General features: G+C 56.9%; 3 protein-coding genes across 6 annotated transcripts in view; 2 read left to right on the top strand and 1 right to left on the bottom strand.

Annotated features, from left to right (window-relative positions):
• The window catches only part of APOA1 (apolipoprotein A1), a 2,219-nt gene extending 362 nt beyond the window's left edge, over nucleotides 1–1,857 (top strand). Inside the window, exons 1-4 of one of the 3 annotated variants that reach the window (XM_023208293.2) lie at nucleotides 1–40; nucleotides 241–303; nucleotides 477–633; nucleotides 1,197–1,857. In XM_023208293.2, the coding sequence (XP_023064061.1) occupies nucleotides 261–303; nucleotides 477–633; nucleotides 1,197–1,800 (804 nt within the window). In that variant the 5' untranslated portion in view covers nucleotides 1–40; nucleotides 241–260 and the 3' untranslated portion in view covers nucleotides 1,801–1,857. The remainder of the gene's footprint in view (nucleotides 41–240; nucleotides 304–476; nucleotides 634–1,196) is intronic. The other 2 variants (XM_023208294.1, XM_023208292.1) reach the window with 2 other exon arrangements.
• A 2,664-nt stretch (nucleotides 1,858–4,521) lies between these two features.
• APOC3 (apolipoprotein C3) lies at nucleotides 4,522–7,528 on the bottom strand. The gene is made up of 4 exons (XM_023208291.1): nucleotides 7,486–7,528; nucleotides 6,807–6,874; nucleotides 6,548–6,671; nucleotides 4,522–4,832 (listed from the first exon to the last, which is right to left on the bottom strand). The coding sequence occupies exons 2-4, from the start codon at nucleotides 6,859–6,861 to the stop codon at nucleotides 4,712–4,714; spliced, it is 300 nt and encodes a 99-aa protein (XP_023064059.1). The 5' UTR covers nucleotides 6,862–6,874; nucleotides 7,486–7,528; the 3' UTR covers nucleotides 4,522–4,711.
• Nucleotides 7,529–13,807: 6,279 nt separating this feature from the next.
• On the top strand, nucleotides 13,808–16,518 carry APOA4 (apolipoprotein A4). 2 transcript variants are annotated; one of them, XM_023208289.2, is made up of 4 exons: nucleotides 13,808–13,969; nucleotides 14,326–14,452; nucleotides 15,230–16,190; nucleotides 16,287–16,518. In XM_023208289.2, exons 1-4 carry the CDS (start codon nucleotides 13,921–13,923, stop codon nucleotides 16,350–16,352), a joined length of 1,203 nt encoding a protein of 400 aa, XP_023064057.1. In that variant the 5' UTR covers nucleotides 13,808–13,920; the 3' UTR covers nucleotides 16,353–16,518. The 2 variants fall into 2 exon arrangements, with proteins under 2 accessions (XP_023064057.1, XP_023064058.1); XM_023208290.1 differs by having other exon boundaries at nucleotides 13,921–13,969; nucleotides 16,299–16,352.
• The last annotated feature ends 267 nt before the right edge of the window (nucleotides 16,519–16,785 follow it).

The following is a 16,785-nucleotide window of genomic DNA, read 5'->3' as shown; positions in this document are numbered from 1 at the left end:
GCCCTGCAAGAGCTGGCTGCTTAGAGACTTCGAGAAGGAGGTGAGTCCTGCTCCCTGCTCCGGGTGACTCTGGCTCCCCAGCTCGAGGTTCACGCCCTGCTCCAGGCCGGGCCTCTGGGTACCTGAGGTCTTCTCCCGCTCTGTGCCCCTTCTCCTCACCTTGCTGCAATGAGTGGGGGAGCACGGGGCTTCTGCATGCTAGAGGCCCCCCCACTCAGCCAGGCCCTTCTTCTCCTCCAGGTCCCCCACGGCCCTTCAGGATGAAAGCTACGGTGCTGACCTTGGCCGTGCTCTTCCTGACGGGTAGGTGTCCCCCAGCCTAGGGAGCCAACCATCGGGGGGCTTTCTCCCCAGACCCCTGTGGCCCACCCTCCTGGGCAAAGGCAGCCCCCCTCTCCCCCACCTCCAAGCTTGGCCTTTCGGCTCAGATCTCAGCCCACAGCTGGCCTGATCTGGGTCTCCCCTCCCACCCTCAGGGAGCCAGGCTCGGCATTTCTGGCAGCAAGACGAACCCCCACAGACGCCCTGGGATCGAGTGAAGGACCTGGTCACTGTGTACGTGGAAGCACTCAAAGACAGCGGCAAAGAATATGTGTCCCAGTTTGAAGGCTCCGCCTTGGGAAAACAGCTAAAGTAAGGACCCAACCTGGGGTTGAGGGCAGGGGCAGGGGGCAGAGGCCTGTGGGAAGATGTTGAAGCCAGACTGGCCGAGTCCTCACCTACTATCTGATGAGCTGGGTCCCACAGATGGTCTGGATGGAGAAACTGGAATGGGATCCCCCTTGCAAAGGACAGACCAGGGCTGCCCGATCCGTGATCACAGTGCTACATTGTGCCTGCAAGTGTAGCACACCCCTTTCCCTTCTTCACCACCTCCTCTGCTCCTGCCCAGCAAGAGTGTGGGCTGTCTTCAGAGAGGGGAATGAGCTGCAGGCATAGAAGCGAGGTCCTTCAAGGGCCCACTTTGGAGACCAACATAACTGGGCACCAGTCCCAGCTGTCTCCTTCTTAGCTCCTCTCTGTGCCTTGGTCCAGCTGCACAAAGGGGCATGGCCTGGCGGGGCAGGGGTGTTGGTTGAGCCTGTACTGGAAACGCTAGGCCACTGGACCTCCGCGGACAGGTGTTGCCCAGGGCTCACCCCGGTAGGCTGGGGCACTGGGAGGCCAGCCCTCAACCCTTCTGTCTCACCCGCCAGCCTAAAGCTCCTGGACAACTGGGACAGCGTGACCTCCACCGTCAGCAAGCTGCGCGAACAGCTCAGCCCAGTGACCCAGGAGTTCTGGGATAACCTGGAAAAGGAGACAGAGGGTCTGAGGCAGGAGATGAGCAAGGATCTGGAGGAGGTGAAGGCCAAGGTGCAGCCCTACCTGGACGAGTTCCAGAAGAAGTGGCAGGAGGAGATGGAGCTCTACCGCCAGAAGGTGGAGCCGCTGCGCGCGGAGCTCCACGAGGGCACGCGCCAGAAGCTGCACGAGCTGCACGAGAAACTGCGCCCGCTGGGCGAGGAGCTGCGCGACCGCGCGCGCGCCCACGTGGACGCGCTGCGCACGCATCTGGCCCCCTACAGCGACGAGCTGCGCCAGCGCCTGGCCGAGCGCCTTGAGGCTCTCAAGGAGAACGGCGGCGCCCGCCTGGCCGAGTACCACGCCAAGGCCAGTGAGCATCTGAGCACGCTCAGCGAGAAGGCCAAGCCCGCGCTCGAGGACCTCCGCCAGGGCCTGCTGCCCGTGCTGGAGAGCTTCAAGGTCAGCTTCCTGAGCGCTCTCGAGGAGTACACTAAGAAGCTCAGCACCCAGTGAGGCGCCCGCCGCCGCCCCCCTTCCCGGTGCTCAGAATAAACGTTTCCGAAGTGGGAAGCCGCTTCTTTCTTTTGGGAGAATAGAGGGGGGTGCGGGGACATCGGGGGAGCCCGGATGGGGCCTTTGGCCCTGGAGCAGGGACTTCCAGCTGGAGTTCAACAACTCCATGCCCAGACTGGGCGTCTTAGGGCCAAGATCGACGTTGGAGGACCTGCTGGACGCCTGGCTGCTTACGATTGAGGGAGTAGAGTCTGCCTTACCAAGGCTCAAGTAGAAAGGAAGTCACAGCGGACCAGGCAAAGCCACAGACAATCCAAGGCCAGCTGCCCTGAAAGGGACTCAGACAAGGCCTGCAGCCCTGTCTGGGGCAGGACAGGAAACAGGGTTGCTTTAGCTGGGAGCAGTGAGTTCCCGTCCCCAGAGGTGTTCCGTACAGAGCCTTCTCCAGCCCAGTCGCTGTCAGCGGGGCGGAGCGGGGCGGGGCGGGACGGATCGGGGCGGCCTCAGAGAGTCACCGGGATTGGGGTTTGGCCCCCGGGTGCAAGTGAGGTGCTGGGAGTTTGGGCGCCTCCTCCTTTATTAATTCAAAAACCTCTCAAACAAACACTTTTCTTCTCACAAGGCCAGTATCCCCCTCCCACTACTCCCATCCCACCCAGAAACAGCCGCCGCTTCCTCAGGCACGGCAGTGGAAGCCAGCCCTCCGCTGGCTGCGGCTCCATGCCGTGCCACCCCCTCTTTCCGCTAGCCCTGGCAGAAGCTGGCCTGGGTCAGAAAAATCACCACCACCTCTTGCAGGTACATTTTTATTTCCGAGATGCTATCATATCTGTGATCTCACTGCATCCTTCCTTCCTCCCATCCTGGCTAGATTGCCATCAGAGGCACAGCATGGATGAGGACGCTGAAGCCTGGAGATGTGATGTGAACAGCAGGATGGGGAGACAGCGCTTTTTAGACCCTGCACCCCTGGCCATCTATGATTATTAAAAAGAGTGTGCGGGTCAGGCACGGTGGCTCAAGCGTGTAATCCCAGCACTTTGGGAGGCTGAGGCGGGCATATCACTTGAGGCCAGGAGTTTGAGACCAGCCTGGCCAATATAATGAAACCCTGTCTCTACTAAAAATACAAAAAATCAGCTGGGCATGGTGGCTTGCACCCGTAATCCCAGCTACTAGGGAGGCTGAGGCAGGAGAATTGCTTGAACCCGGGAGGCGGAGGTCCCAGCCGAAATCATGCCACCACACTCCAGCCTGGGCAACACAGCAAGACTCCAGCTAAAAAAAAAAAAAGAGTGTGTGGCCTGGCACTCAAGTTCCAAGTTCACATGGGTGTGCAGGCATGCCTGTGTATTGTCACATGACCTCCCTGGTCACAGTCCCTCCTTGCACTCATGTCTGAATGTCCCCGCGTGCACGCACGTGGCTTCACAGATCTGGGCAGTGCGCTTGTAGAGCCTTCCCTACCCTCTCTCTGAGGGGCCTTTCGCCCCCTCATGCAGGCCCCTGGATAATCGGCCCATATCCATGTCTGCATCTCCAGTGTATCTTAACTACCCCCTGGGTAAAGGAGTGGGCTTTTTAGTTCCTAAACTTCCAGAGCTACAACAGCAGTCATCCAGCCAGGTCTGGTGGGAACATTTTCCAGATACGGCTGCTGAGATCTCGGCCCAGAGAGAAGCCCTGGGGAATTTCCAGAAGAAAGCAGTCTCCAGGTGGGGCTGGATACACCGATGCCACTGAGATCTGTAAAGGAGTCCCTAACACCTGACACAGGAGCGACAAAACTGTTTTCTGCACCAACTGAGCAGAATACACGCAGCTGACCTGGGCTCAAGGTCTGGCCCTGCCACGTGCTGGCTCTGGGATGCTGGCCAAGTGCCTTTGCCTCTCTGGGCCACAGTTTTTTCATCTGAAGAGTGGAGCCCTACTCAAGCCATCTGCAGCTCTCGGGCTCCCTGACCTAACATCTTTCGGGTGGTGGGGACGCAAAGGAAGCAGCCTCTGTTGGGGAGATCTTGTGCTTCTTTTTGGATCCCAGGACACCGCCCCCCGCACTCCAGTCCGGGTCCCAAGGGCCCAGTCAGCTCAACTGTAATGATGACAACATTGATCAGGCATCTTTACACGCAGGTGCTGTGCCAAACGGTTCGAACGCTCTCTCATTTCAATCTCATGGCAGACCTACGGTGGAGGGGATATGGTTGTATCCACTTTACATGTAAGAAACTGAGGCTGATACCAAGGGGTGGAGCTAAGACTAGCGCCTCGTTGCATCTTACTCCAACCTCTAGCCCATCCGGCCTCCTCTCCTCACCTGTGCCTAAGAGAGCCAGGTGGCCTAGATAGGGGAGGTCAGCTCCACGGTTTTAAGTGAACACACACAGTCTCAACTCTGATGATGACTTAAGTACCAGGCATAGTGGCTGGCGTACGGCACACACTCAGGTCATGTTGTGCAGCACCGAACAGTTTATCAAAGTATCAGCAAGCTTATTGTCCAGTTTGACCTTCCGCACAAACCGGTCAAGGAATGTGACGGAGGGTGGTTCCTACCTTACAGATGGAGAAACTGAGGCCCAGAGGCTGCCCAGCTACCAGAAGGTGGATACAGCGCTGGTCCCCCGGCCTGCCTGACTTGTAGTCCGTCCAGCGCCCACCCACAGAACAGCCTCGGCCCTTTCCCATACCCAGACACAGATGGCACACTTGTGACGGCCCACTCATAGCAGCTTCTTGTCCAGCTTTATTGGGAGGACAGCATGCCTGGAGGGGGGCCAGGCATGAGGTGTGGTAGGAGGGCACTGAGAATACTGTCCCTTTTAAGCAACCTACAGGGGCAGCCCTGGAGGCTGCAGGACCCAAGGAGCTGGCAGGATGGACGGGCAGGTGGACTAGGGGTGTTGAGGTCTCAGGCAGCCTCAGCCACAGTTGGTCTGGCCTCAGGGTTCAAATCCCAGAACCCAGAGAACTTGTCCTTAACGGTGCTCCAGTAGTCCTTCAGGGAACTGAAGCCATCGGTCACCCAGCCTCTAAATCAGTAAGGGGAAGCAACAGAGCAGGGCATGAGAACTCCTCTGGAGGCAACTATGGGACCCACGCGCATGTCCCCACTGGCTCTCCCCGCCACCCTCTCAACTTCACTGGACAGCAGCCCTGAGACCTGAGGCAGGAATCCCCCACAGCCGCCGCCCTGGGAGAAGAGATGCCCTTGCAGGAACCCCAGCACAAGTCGAACCCTGCCGTCTCCAGGTCACCTCAGATGTTTTTGCCCCTGGGCCTGAGGCACAGAGTGACAGGGTGGGAGATGTGAAAGGTCAAGGCTGCCATTGTTTTCTGCGCAAACAGTATCCCCTGGAGTTGTACATCCTGGTTCTGAGCAGGGTAGGACAGAGGCAGGCAACGTCTCACTTGGAAAGTCACTGGAGGACTGATTAGTTGTGTGATCTGGGGCAGGTCACCTAATCGCTCTGAGCCTCAATTTTCTCATCTACAAAGTGGGAAAATAACACCTACCCCAGAGCCGGTTCTGAGGATTAAGAATGTTTATAAACACCTCTGCTATGCCAGCCAGTGCCAGTCAGGGTGAAGTGGGGAAGGGAGTAGGGAGAGGAGAGGACCAATGGGCAGGGGTTGGATGGGAGAGGAAGGACACACTTCTGCTCACGCTGGCCCCAGGTCTTGGAACAAAGCAGAAGCGCTCTCATACCCAGGCTAGAATTGGGCCAGGTGGGGCCTCCCAAGGCAAACCCCTAGCCCAGGGTTCCCCAGCCCCCAAGTCACAGATGGGTACTGGTCCATGGCCCATTAGGAGCCGGGCTGCACAGCACAAAGTGAGTGATGGGTGACAGAGGAATACCGCCTGAGCCCCGCCTTCTGTCAGATGAGGTGGCATTAGATTCTTACAGGAGTGTGAAACCTATTGTGAACTGCGCATGCCAGGGATCGGGGTGGAGGGTTCCTTATGAGAATCCAATGCCTGATGATCTGAGGTGGAGCAGTTCCACCCCCCAGCCATCCCCACTGACCCATGGAAAAACTGTCTACCACAAAACTGGTCCCTGGTGCCAAAAAGGTTGAGGACCACTGCTCTAGCCAGATCTTCAGAAAAGGAAAATGGGGTCAGGCGCAGTGGCTCATGCCTGTAATCTCAGCAATTTGGGAGGCCGAGGTAGGCAGATCACCTGAGGTCAGGAGTTCAAGACCAGCCTGTCCAACATGGTGAAACCCCGTCTCTGAGAAAAATACAAAAATTAGCTGGGTGTGGTGGACGCCTGTAATCCCAGCTACTTGGGAGGCTGAGGCAGGAGAATGGGGTAAACCTGGGAGGCAGAGGTTGCAGTGAGCCGAGATTGCCGAGATCGCACCACTGCACGCCGGCCTGGGTGACGGAGGGAGATTCCATCTCCAAAAAAAAAAAAAAAAAAAAGAAAGAAAGAAAGAAAGAAAAGAAAAGAAAAAGAAAAAGAAAGAAAAGGAAAGGAAAATGGAAATGAGGGCTAAAATGGCCCACCTTAGAACTGCTCTGGGGAGAAAGGGGAGACCCGGGAGGAACGCAGGCTCAACTCTGTCATCTCTCCCACAGCAGCCTGACAAAGGCCCTGTGAGGAAAGAGGAGGCCAAAGAGGCACCGGACCAGGGGAGGCTGGAGCACCTCCATTCCATTGTTGGGATCTCACCAGGGCAGGGGCGGATGGGAATGGAGGGAGCTGGCAGGGGTGATGGGGAGGGAGGCCAGCGGGTATACCTAGCCTGCCGGGCCATCTGGGACTCCTGGACGCTGGTCAGTGCATCCTTGGCAGTCTTGGTGGCGTGCTGCATGTAGCCCTGCATGAAGCTGAGAAGGGAGGTGTCCTCGGCCTCTGAAGCTCCTGAGGAAAGAGCAGGGCTGAGTGGGGTGGATCGGCCTCTGGGCGAGCCCTGGGCTCCTGCTTGACCACCCATTAGGACTGGGATCCCCAAGCCACCTCCATCCTGCCCCCAGCCCAGTCCCACCAAGTGCTTACCGGCAGAAGCCAGGAGTGACAGGAGGGCAGCAACAACGAGTACCCGGGGCTGCATGGCGCCTCTGTTCCTGCAAGGAATTGTCCTGTGAGGGGCACCCCAGGCCCCCATGCCTCTGGACCCCTCCCTGGACAGGTGGCATGGCCTGGAAGGTGGAACCTGAGCTGGGTCTGTCAGAGGAAGTAGGGGCCTGCTTCCTGCCAATACGGGCTCTCAGAAGGGGGACTGGTGAGGGGCCCAAAGGGAGGTAGGATGGAGCAGAAAACCCACCAGACTGGACATCAAGGCACTTGCGGTCTAGACTGGTCTCTGTCCAGTGCAGCCAACATGCTGTGTGACTTTGGGGGCTTTCTGGCCCTCTCCAGGCCTCAGTTTCCCTGTCTGGGTAGGACTGGGCTGTCTAAGGCTTCCTCCAGCCCTAAGCCTGCAGAATGAGGGGGAAGCCTGCACTTGGAACCACTTGCAGCCCCACCCCCTATGTAGCTTTGAGCAAGTGACACCCCTCCCGGGCCTCCATTTTCTTCAGGTTATGATGAGGGGTGGGGGGCACCCGTCCAGCTCCGAGGCTTCCTTAGCTCTAGCAAGTGTTTCTCCAGGCTTGTTGGCTGGGCTGGGCAGGGAGCTCCTCTTGCGCCTCTTCATCCTCCCCCGCTCCTCTCTCCCCTCCCCAGAGGGCATTACCTGGAGCAGCTGCCTCTAGGGATGAACAGAGCAGGCAGGCAGGAGGGTTCTGACCTGTTTTATATTGTCTCCAGGGCAGTGGGCACTGAGGACCCAGGGTGCTGGGCAAAGGTCACCTGCTGATCAGTGGAGACCAGGGCCTGAGGCAGGGCGGCCAGATGCAGCAAGCTGGCCGGAGAGTTGGGAAATCCCTAGGAGACTGTGTCCACGCTGCTGTCGCGCCAGCCCTGCAGCCCAGATGAGCTCAGGAACTAGGGGTGGGCCTGGGGTACCCCCATTCCTTCCTAGCTGACTGGCTCCCCAGGGAGAGACTGGTGAGAGGGGAACGGCTTGGACATAGGCCAGGGTCCTCGGGCCCATCTCGGCCCTTCACACTGGAATTTCGGGCCCCTGCCTCCGCCAGCCCCAAGCCCTGAACACAGCCTGGAGTAGAGGGGTGAGGAACTTCTTCAGATTTAAGAACAAGCGGGTGGGTTGGGCTGGGGGGTGTCTGGAGTAAAGGCACGGAAGACCAGGCAGCAGTGGCTCCGGCAAGGCCTGGTGACAGGGCTGAGCCCTCACAGCTCCTCCCAGCACCTCCATCTGTGGGTTTGGATCTGGACAGGTGAGCACTGCTCACCCAGCAGCCCCCAACCCGCCCCCACCCCTGTGTGCCCCACCACTGCCTCCTCCTGAGTGCAGGGCAGGGGTCGGTGGAGAAGGGCCAAGGCCACTCAGAGCCCAAGGCCTTTGTCCCTCCCTCCACCAGGTTCCCTATTTTGCCCTCTGGACCCACTGATAACATCCCCTGGGGGAGGAGCTGGTCTCATGGCTCGGGCCCTCCCCAACCTCCACCAGGATTGATTCTCTTGTTCACCTTCCTGGGTTCCTCAGTGGGGTTGGGGGAAGAGCAGCCCTCACTGTGCCCTGGCTGTGGGAGCAACTGGGAGGACCAAGGTCTGGTGAGGGGAGGGCACAGAGGAGTTCTGCGGGGCGTCAGTGGTCCAGGAGGGGCGGCTGTCCCTTCTCGGGGCTGAGATGTCCCCTGGGCCCACAGTGAAGCCGCAGCAGGGATGGCAGGATGAGGGGGCCTGTCTTCAGATGCTGAGACCTTGGAGCCAGGACATCTTAGGCTTAAATGATACCTTTGGCACTTAATATGACCCAGGCCACAAAGATAACATCTCAGAGCCTCAATTTTCTGAGGATAAAATGGGGCTAGAATACTGATTTCCCAGAGTGGTGCTGAAAAGGAAATGAGATAGAGAAGTACAAAGCAGCGGGACCACGGAGGGACTCACACCTCCCTCTCCCTCCCAACGCTGTGCCCTTCCCAGACAGCAAAGTCTGCAGGCAGCAGGAGCCTCTAACATAAAAAAATAGAGCTCTGGCAGCAAGTCGTCCTCTCAGAAGTAACTAACACCACAGTATGAAATCAGAGGCCTGAGAAAGTGGCCCGGCTCTGCCCTCAGAATTCTTTGTCGGGGGGTGAGACTTGGAATCACTCTGGTAGAGACTCATTCCTGGCTGGACACAGTGGGTCATGCCTGTAATCCCAGCAGTTTGGGAGGCTGGGATGGGCGGATACTTGAGGCGAGGAGTTTCAGACCAGCCTGGGCAACATGGCGAAACCCAGTCTCTACTAAAAATACAAAAAATTAGCCGGGCGAGGTGGCGGGCGCCTGTAGTCCCAGCTACTCAGGAGGCTGAGGCAGGAGAATTGCTTGAACCCCGGAGGTGGAGGCTGCAGTGAGCCGAGATCGCGCCGTTGCCCTCCAATGACAGAGCTAGACTTACTCCAAAAAAAGAGAGAGAGATTCATTCCTTTGACTTAAGACTTTGTTTTCTGTTAAAATGCAAATAGAATCCTGTGAAGTAGACATTAACTCCATTTTATAGGTTATAAACCTAAGGCTCTAAGGGCTCCAAGTGCACAGCCCATTAGTAGTAAGGCTGGGAGCCTTAATCCAGGTCTTCACACACACCAGGCAAATACCAGACGGCCTAGAGCACTGAAACCCCTATAGAGGCATCAGTCACATGCCCAGGACAAATCTGTCTCAAGTCTCCTGCAGGCTTTGGTGATGGGGTAGAAGGCGAGGAGGTGGTCACGGGAGGCTGCAGGCTTTGGTGATGGGGTAGAAGGCGAGGAGGTGGTCACGGGAGGATTTGGTGTTGGGGACGCCCTTTCCTGTTCTGCTGTGGCCTGCTCCGTAGCCCCAGAGGCAAAGGCACAGTGGGGACCCAGATCCAGGCAGGGGCGGGCAACAAGGTCCATAGGCCTGGGCAGGCTAAAATGGGCTGGCAGGGTCCCGTGGCCCCAGATCCTCCAAGCCCTTCCATCTGTGCAGAGGGTATGGAGGAGCCTGGCCTCTCTCTCTTGCATGGCAATGGACCGGGGGACGTCAGGACATGTGGGCAGAGAGACCTGGCAGGGTGCTGAGCCAGATGCAGCACACCTCCAGGAAGCCTGGCGCCTTGTCTTCTTCCAAGGGCTTGGTACCTGTGAATACCCGTGGCCCCTCCCCAGCAGTCCAGCCTGCACCTCGGTGGGGGCTCTCTTGGTGGTCAGCCTAAGCTGCCCCTCTCTCCCATCATGGCACCCCTGGAATTAAGACTGCTTCGGGGAGAAGCCAGTGGTAGATGGGAGGAAAAAGGGGTTTGACCATCTGGGGCCAGTAATGGTCCTCTGGGGTTGGGCTGTTTCATCTTGTGTCCAGGTGAGGTTTAGTACTCAAGCCCCTGTGATCCGTGCCCTTCCTGCCAGTCTGGGCTGGGCAGCCCTGATTCAGACCTGTTGGCCAGAGGCCCTTGTTCATCACACGTCATCATGCTGGCAGTTCCTCCTAGTATCTCACCCAGATCCCTCCTATGGCAACAGGAGCTGTCCTTTAGTTCTGCCCCAGGGAGGGCCCCTTGAAGCATACGTGAGGCACATGTCTGTGTGACCTGCCTGTCCCTGGCTGAGCCTGTCCCTGGCTGGATCTGAGTTGTCTGCTCCTGACTCTGACCTCTGGACTGACCCCTGGTTTGATCCCTGTGTGACTGGCCAGGAGGGGTGGCCGTAGCTAATGCTGAGCAATCAGCCTCATTGCCTCACCAATCATTACGTCTGTGGGTTTTACAGATAAGGAGAGGCTCGGAGAGGCCATGTCTCCCTTGAGATCACACAGGCCTTTCACGCCCACTAAGGTGGAGGCCCCTGACTCACAGGACCAGGCCCGGCTGGAAGGCAATCTGCTCTTCCCATCAGCTACCTGCACCCTGTAAGACTGGGCACAGGGGGCCCTCATTCTCTCCCTGCTCCCCAAAACAAATCCATCTACAGATCGATGCAAAACATGCCCACAGACTCTGGGAAATAAATACATTCATTAACAGGTCACATCCCTGCCACGCTGAGAGGCAGCAGGCCCCCTCGTGAGTGTGGGTGCACGCATGGGCTGTGCCAGTCCCTGGATTCTTAGTGATTTGCATACTTCTGTGAATCTGCACACACTCTGGCGGATGCTATCGGAGATGCTCAAATGGTGCAGGCGCTCCCAGCATGGGTGCACCCAGGCAGGCGGGTGAGACGGAAGAGCTCTGGACGGCTCACATGCTAGTGGCACCTGCTGCTCAGACCATAAGTCCTGGAGGTCAAACTGCAGCTGAGGTGTCTTTCGTGACTCAGTCTCCTCCTCAGCTCTGGCCTGGGGAAGGGACAGGAGCACTGAGTACTGATCTTTGCTCCCGCTGCAAGCTGGACTGTGCCTGATTCAGGAGCAGGGTTGGGACCGATGGGTTCCAGGGAGGTAAGCCTTGCAGGGGTAGGATGTGGCTAACATTCAGTGATCATTTTTACTGTGTGCCAGACATTGCTGCAAGCACTATAAAATTATCTCAGTGAATCCTCACAGCCTGGGAGGCAGGTACAATGGTTATGTCTCACCAAGGCAACCGAGGCTCAGAGAGATTATGAGACTTGCCCAAGGACACACAGGCAGTACATGTTGGAGCCTGGATGCAAAGCCAGGGAGTGGACTCCAGTGTCTGACCCCAACAGTCACTGAGAGATGGCACAGGTTGCATCAAAAAGGAGGCAGCATGGTAGCATGGGGACCACCGCAGGGCAGCGGGTACCCAGCAGAAGAGGTGCCAGAGTCAGAAGGTCATTTAGCTGCCTTCAACCCTATGAGACATCAAGCCACTTCAGGAAACTGAAAGAAATGCACACAAAGCAAATTCGAGTTAGCACAATTGTGGTCTACTCTGATGGCATTCATTTTTACAAATAAATGTAGCTCACTGTCGTCAGGCACTGCACTCACCGACAGGAGCCAATAGTGCAATGTGCTAGACGTCACCTCACAGTCACTGGGAGTGGTGTGGTCTGGCAGAGGGACCCACACTGACGTGGTGTGTCACATTCTCAGTGGATGTCTGTATGTGATTATGCATGCAGCCTCGTTTAGAGATCCACTAGACATCTAAGTAGAAGACTTCCTGTGCACCACCACCATTGCCCTCCATCCCCCAATGGGAGGTCCCCTGAGAGCCTCAGGTCCCGAGATTCTGCTCAAGCCAGCTGCTCCTGCCCAGGGAGTGTGACTGGAGGCTGCGGAGGGCAGGAGCTAAGGTTGGTCCCACCTATCACCCTGCCTCTGGCCCACCTGGTGCCCCTCAGAGGGCTGAGTCTCACTCTGCCACTCTCACTAGAAGAGGGAGCACTGTGCTACACTCCCTGCTTTACTCCAAATCAGGAACACAGTATGATTATTATAATAACAGCAACTATTTTTCAGAGCTTACTCTGTGCCAGGAACTCTATAGACAGCCCTCTGTATCCTTGGTTTCTGTGTCCATGGATTCAACCAGACTTGGATTGAAAATATTTTTTAAAAAATTGCATTTGTGGGCCGGGCACAGTGGCTCACACCTGTGAGCCCAGCACTTTGGGAGGCCGAGATGGGAGGATCACTTGAGGCCAGGAGTTGGAGACCAGCCCGAGCAACATAGCGAAAGCCCATCTCCATTAAAAACAGTATTTTAAAAAAAGTCGCATCTGGGCAGGGTGCAGTGGCTCATGCCTGTAAGCCCAGCACTTTGGGAGGCCAAGATGGGAGGATTGCTTGAGGCCAGGAGTTGGAGACCAGCCTGAGCAACATGGTGAAACCCCATCTCTACTAAAAATACAAAAATTAGCTGGGCATGGTGGCAGGTGTCTGTAATCCCAGCTACTCAGGAGGCTGAGGCAGGAGAATCACTTGAACCTGGGAGGCAGAGATTGCAGTGAGCCAAGATCACACCACTGCACTCCAGCCTGGGTGACAGAGTGAGACTCTGTCTCAAAAAAAGAAAAAAAGAAAAAAGAAAAAAAATTGCACCTATACTGAACGTATACAGACTTTTTTGGTGATTGTCTCCTAAACAATACAGTATAACAACCATTCACACAGCATTTCTGTTGTATTAGCTATTATAAGTAGTCTAGAGATTTAAAGTGTATGGGAGGCTGTGCTTAGGTTATATGCAAATACTATGCCATTTTATATCAAGGACTTGAGCATCCATGGATTTTTCGTCCTGGAATCAATTTCCCATGGAGACTGAGGGAGGACCCTACTACCCACTTTGCAAGCAATGTCTTTTTTAACGTACTGAACCATCGCATTGCTCAGAGGAGAGACTGAGGCTGAGGGCTTTGAATAACTAGACCAAGGAGGCACAGCTTGGGAGTGGGACATGAAGCACACTACAATTAACCCTTTCAGGATAAGGCCCTGTCCCCTGCACCCATCTGCCCAAAGGCTCTCCAGCGCCCCCTCCTCTTAGGTGTACCTTGACAAGAGACCTAGATTTTAGCTCACTGTGCTATCTGCAGCCCTGGGTGGTCCCACTCTAGTGTCTGGTGCTCTGAGATGGAGTCAGCATTAGTGGCGGATGTGGAGACTGGGGGGACCTCTCTTCACTGGGCAGACAGAGGAGATGTGGACTTTGCCCCCCATGAGCCTGGCACAAACCCAGAGCCGCCAGCAGAGCCTCGAGGCATCAGTCCCGGGCTCAGGGGCTCCCCGAGGTGTTTCTCCCCCCATTTCCCGCTCCCCTCCTCCTTTCCACACTGAGGTTGGTGGGGGGGGGGGTGTGTGCCTATGCACGGAACAGCCACCACTTCTAACTATCGCCTAAGCCCCAGTCTGCTGTCAGCTTCCACGTAGTCTCAGGGTCACAAAAGTCCAAGAGGCCTCTTGGGAATGTGTCACCTTCCAGCGTGGAGTCACACTGGGGAAGGAGGTGGGGAGGGCAGCCAGGGGGCAGTGGTAGGGAGAGAGTTTAAATGTCTGGCTGGCTCTGAGCTTCAGTCAGTTCCCACAGCAGCGCAGGTGAGCTCTCCTGAGGACCTCTTCGTCAGCCTCCCTGATTGTAGGGAGGATCCAGGGTGGCAGGAAACTCCTCCAGCCCAGCCAGGAGCTCAGGATGTTCCTGAAGGCCGTGGTCCTGACCCTGGCCCTGGTGGCTGTCACCGGTGAGTAGAAGCTATCTTCGGATGGGGCTCTTAGGCAGCTGCTCTGAGTGGTGAAGGATGGAGGCTGGGCCAAAGTGAAAGGACACTTCTGAGTGCCCATCAGCCCCCAGCTGGACATGAGGTCTGCCTGGCTGCCAAGTGGCTCACGGGAGAGCTGGCCCAGTCCTAGTGGTGGGCCCACTGGCATTGGTGCTATACCAGTTTCACATATCCCTGTGGCTTCCAAAAAGCTAAGCCCAGACAGGGAAAATTGCAGACTGGGCACCCCCGCCATCATCCAGTCTGCAGCTCAGAGCTGGAGCAGAGGGGCCACAAAGGAGACAGGGTCTCATGAATTCCTCGCTGTTACCACCCAGGAGCCCGGGCTGAGGTCAGTGCTGACCAGGTGGCCACGGTGATGTGGGACTACTTCAGCCAGCTGAGCAACAATGCCAAGGAGGCCGTGGAACATCTCCAGAAATCTGAACTCACCCAGCAACTCAAGTAAGAGGGAGTACGGTGTGCGGTGGTGACAAGGAGTTCTTAAAGGTCATGCAATGTATTGGCAAGGGTTGAGCTTAGAGACAGGAGCCCTGAGCTTAGGATACCCACTGCCCTGCCACTAACTGGCTGGGCCTCTGAACCTAGCATCCACATATGTCAACTGGAAGGCTGGATCGAATAATCTCTGCAATGTCCTTTTGCTTTGATGTTCTAGAGTTTGACAAATGGCCACATCCTATCATTCGGGCTCACGGAAGAAAGGGAGGGAGGAAAATGTCATGTGAGCTGTTTTCTAATATGTTTCAGAAAGACAGTCCCCATTGGAATCAAGGGGAGGGAGCTGGGAATATTTGGGAGGCCCCTGGGCACAGGCAAGGAAAGCAGCACCTTGTGCCGCTGGAAGACCCCGGCAGAGGTCAAGAAGACAACATTCTGTTACACAGCGTGATCCTATGGGGCAGCACACCCCCGCAGGGAAGGACCCCAAAGCCCCACCCTCTGCAGACAAGGAGGGGAAAGCAAACTGCTGGAGGTGACATGATGGGTAGATTCTGAGACAAACGCTGTGGGAGATACCGAGATAGAAATTCAGTGTCATAACTTAGTCTGTGACACCCATCCTCTCCCATGTGAACCGCCACAGGGAGGGTGAACTCGGTAGCCCTGAGCACTCACCTGTCCTAGCAAGTGTGCATGAGGTGAGTGGTATACAAGCAGACAAAGTCTTGCCACGTGAGTGCCAAGTGTAACGTGGCCTCCTTGTGTCCTTCCCCACAGTGCCCTCTTCCAGGACAAACTTGGAGAAGTGAACACTTACGCAGGTGACCTGCAGAAGAAGCTGGTGCCCTTCGCCACCGAGCTGCATGAACGCCTGGCCAAGGACTCGGAGAAACTGAAGGAGAAGATTCGGAAGGAGCTGGAGGAGGTGAGGGCCCGGCTGCTGCCCCATGCCAATGAGGTGAGCCAGAAGATCGGGGAAAACGTGCGAGAGCTGCAGCAGCGCCTGGAGCCCTACACGGACCAGCTGCGCACCCAGGTCAACACGCAGACTGAGCAGCTGCGGCGCCAGCTGACCCCCTACGCACAGCGCATGGAGAGAGTGCTGCGGGAGAACGCCGACAGCCTGCAGGCCTCGCTGAGGCCCCACGCCGACCAGCTCAAGGCCAAGATCGACCAGAACGTGGAAGAGCTCAAGGAGCGCCTCACGCCCTACGCCGACGAGTTCAAAGTCAAGATCGACCAGACCGTGGAGGAGCTGCGCCGCAGCCTGGCTCCCTATGCTCAGGACGCACAGGAGAAGCTCAACCACCAGCTCCAGGGCCTGGCCTTCCAGATGAAGAAGAACGCCGAGGAGCTCAAGGCCAGGATCTCGGCCAGTGCGGAGGAACTGCGGCAGAGGCTGGCGCCCTTGGCCGAGGACATGCGTGGCAACCTGGGGGGCAACACCGAGGGGCTGCAGAAGTCGCTGGCAGAGCTGGGCGGGCACTTGGACCGGCATGTGGAGGAGTTCCGACTCCGGGTGGAGCCCTACGGGGAGAACTTCAACCAAGCTCTGGTGCAGCAGATGGAACAGCTCAGGCAGAAGCTGGGACCCCATGCGGGGGACGTGGAAGGCCACTTGAGCTTCCTGGAGAAGGACCTGAGGGACAAGGTCAACTCCTTCTTCAGCACCTTCAAGGAGAAAGAGAGCCAGGACAAGACCCTCTCCCTCCCCGAGCCAGAGCAGCGGCAGGAGCAGGTGCAGGAGCAGCAGCAGGAACAGCAGCAGGAACAGCAGCAGGAAGAGCAGCAGGAGCAGGTGCAGGAACAGCAGCAGGAGCAGCAGCAGGAACAGCAGCAGGAACAGCAGCAGGAGCAGCAGCAGGAGCAGGTGCAGATGCTGGCCCCTTTGGAGAGCTGAGCTGCCCCTGGTGCACTGACCCCACCCTCGCAGACACCTGCCCTGCCCTGCCACCTGTCTGTCTGTCTGTCCCAAAGCAGATCTGGTATGAATTTGAGGACACATGTCCAGTGGGAGGTGACACCACCTCTCGATATTCAATAAAGCTGCTGAGAATCTAGCCTCATCTGGTTGCCAGATGACTCCTCCTTGCATCTGGGGAGGTGGGGAGGTAACCATGACTGGGCAGAGCTTAGCAGCGGCCTGGCAGGAGACACCCAGGATTGGGGAGATGAGACTGCAGGAGAGGTAAGGGCAGGGTGTGCTGGAGGCGAGTGTACAGGGAGTCCTCTAAGGGGAGGCAGAAAAAGATGTCACAAATTATCCCAAGACAAAATATGCAACCCACTTATATTCATTTAGCCAACAAATATGCATTGAATGCCTCCGATGC

This window comes from Piliocolobus tephrosceles, chromosome 13, assembly GCF_002776525.5.
Source record: "Piliocolobus tephrosceles isolate RC106 chromosome 13, ASM277652v3, whole genome shotgun sequence".
Taxonomy (NCBI): Eukaryota; Metazoa; Chordata; class Mammalia; order Primates; family Cercopithecidae; genus Piliocolobus; species Piliocolobus tephrosceles.
This window is presented reverse-complemented; position numbering and strand designations above follow the sequence as displayed.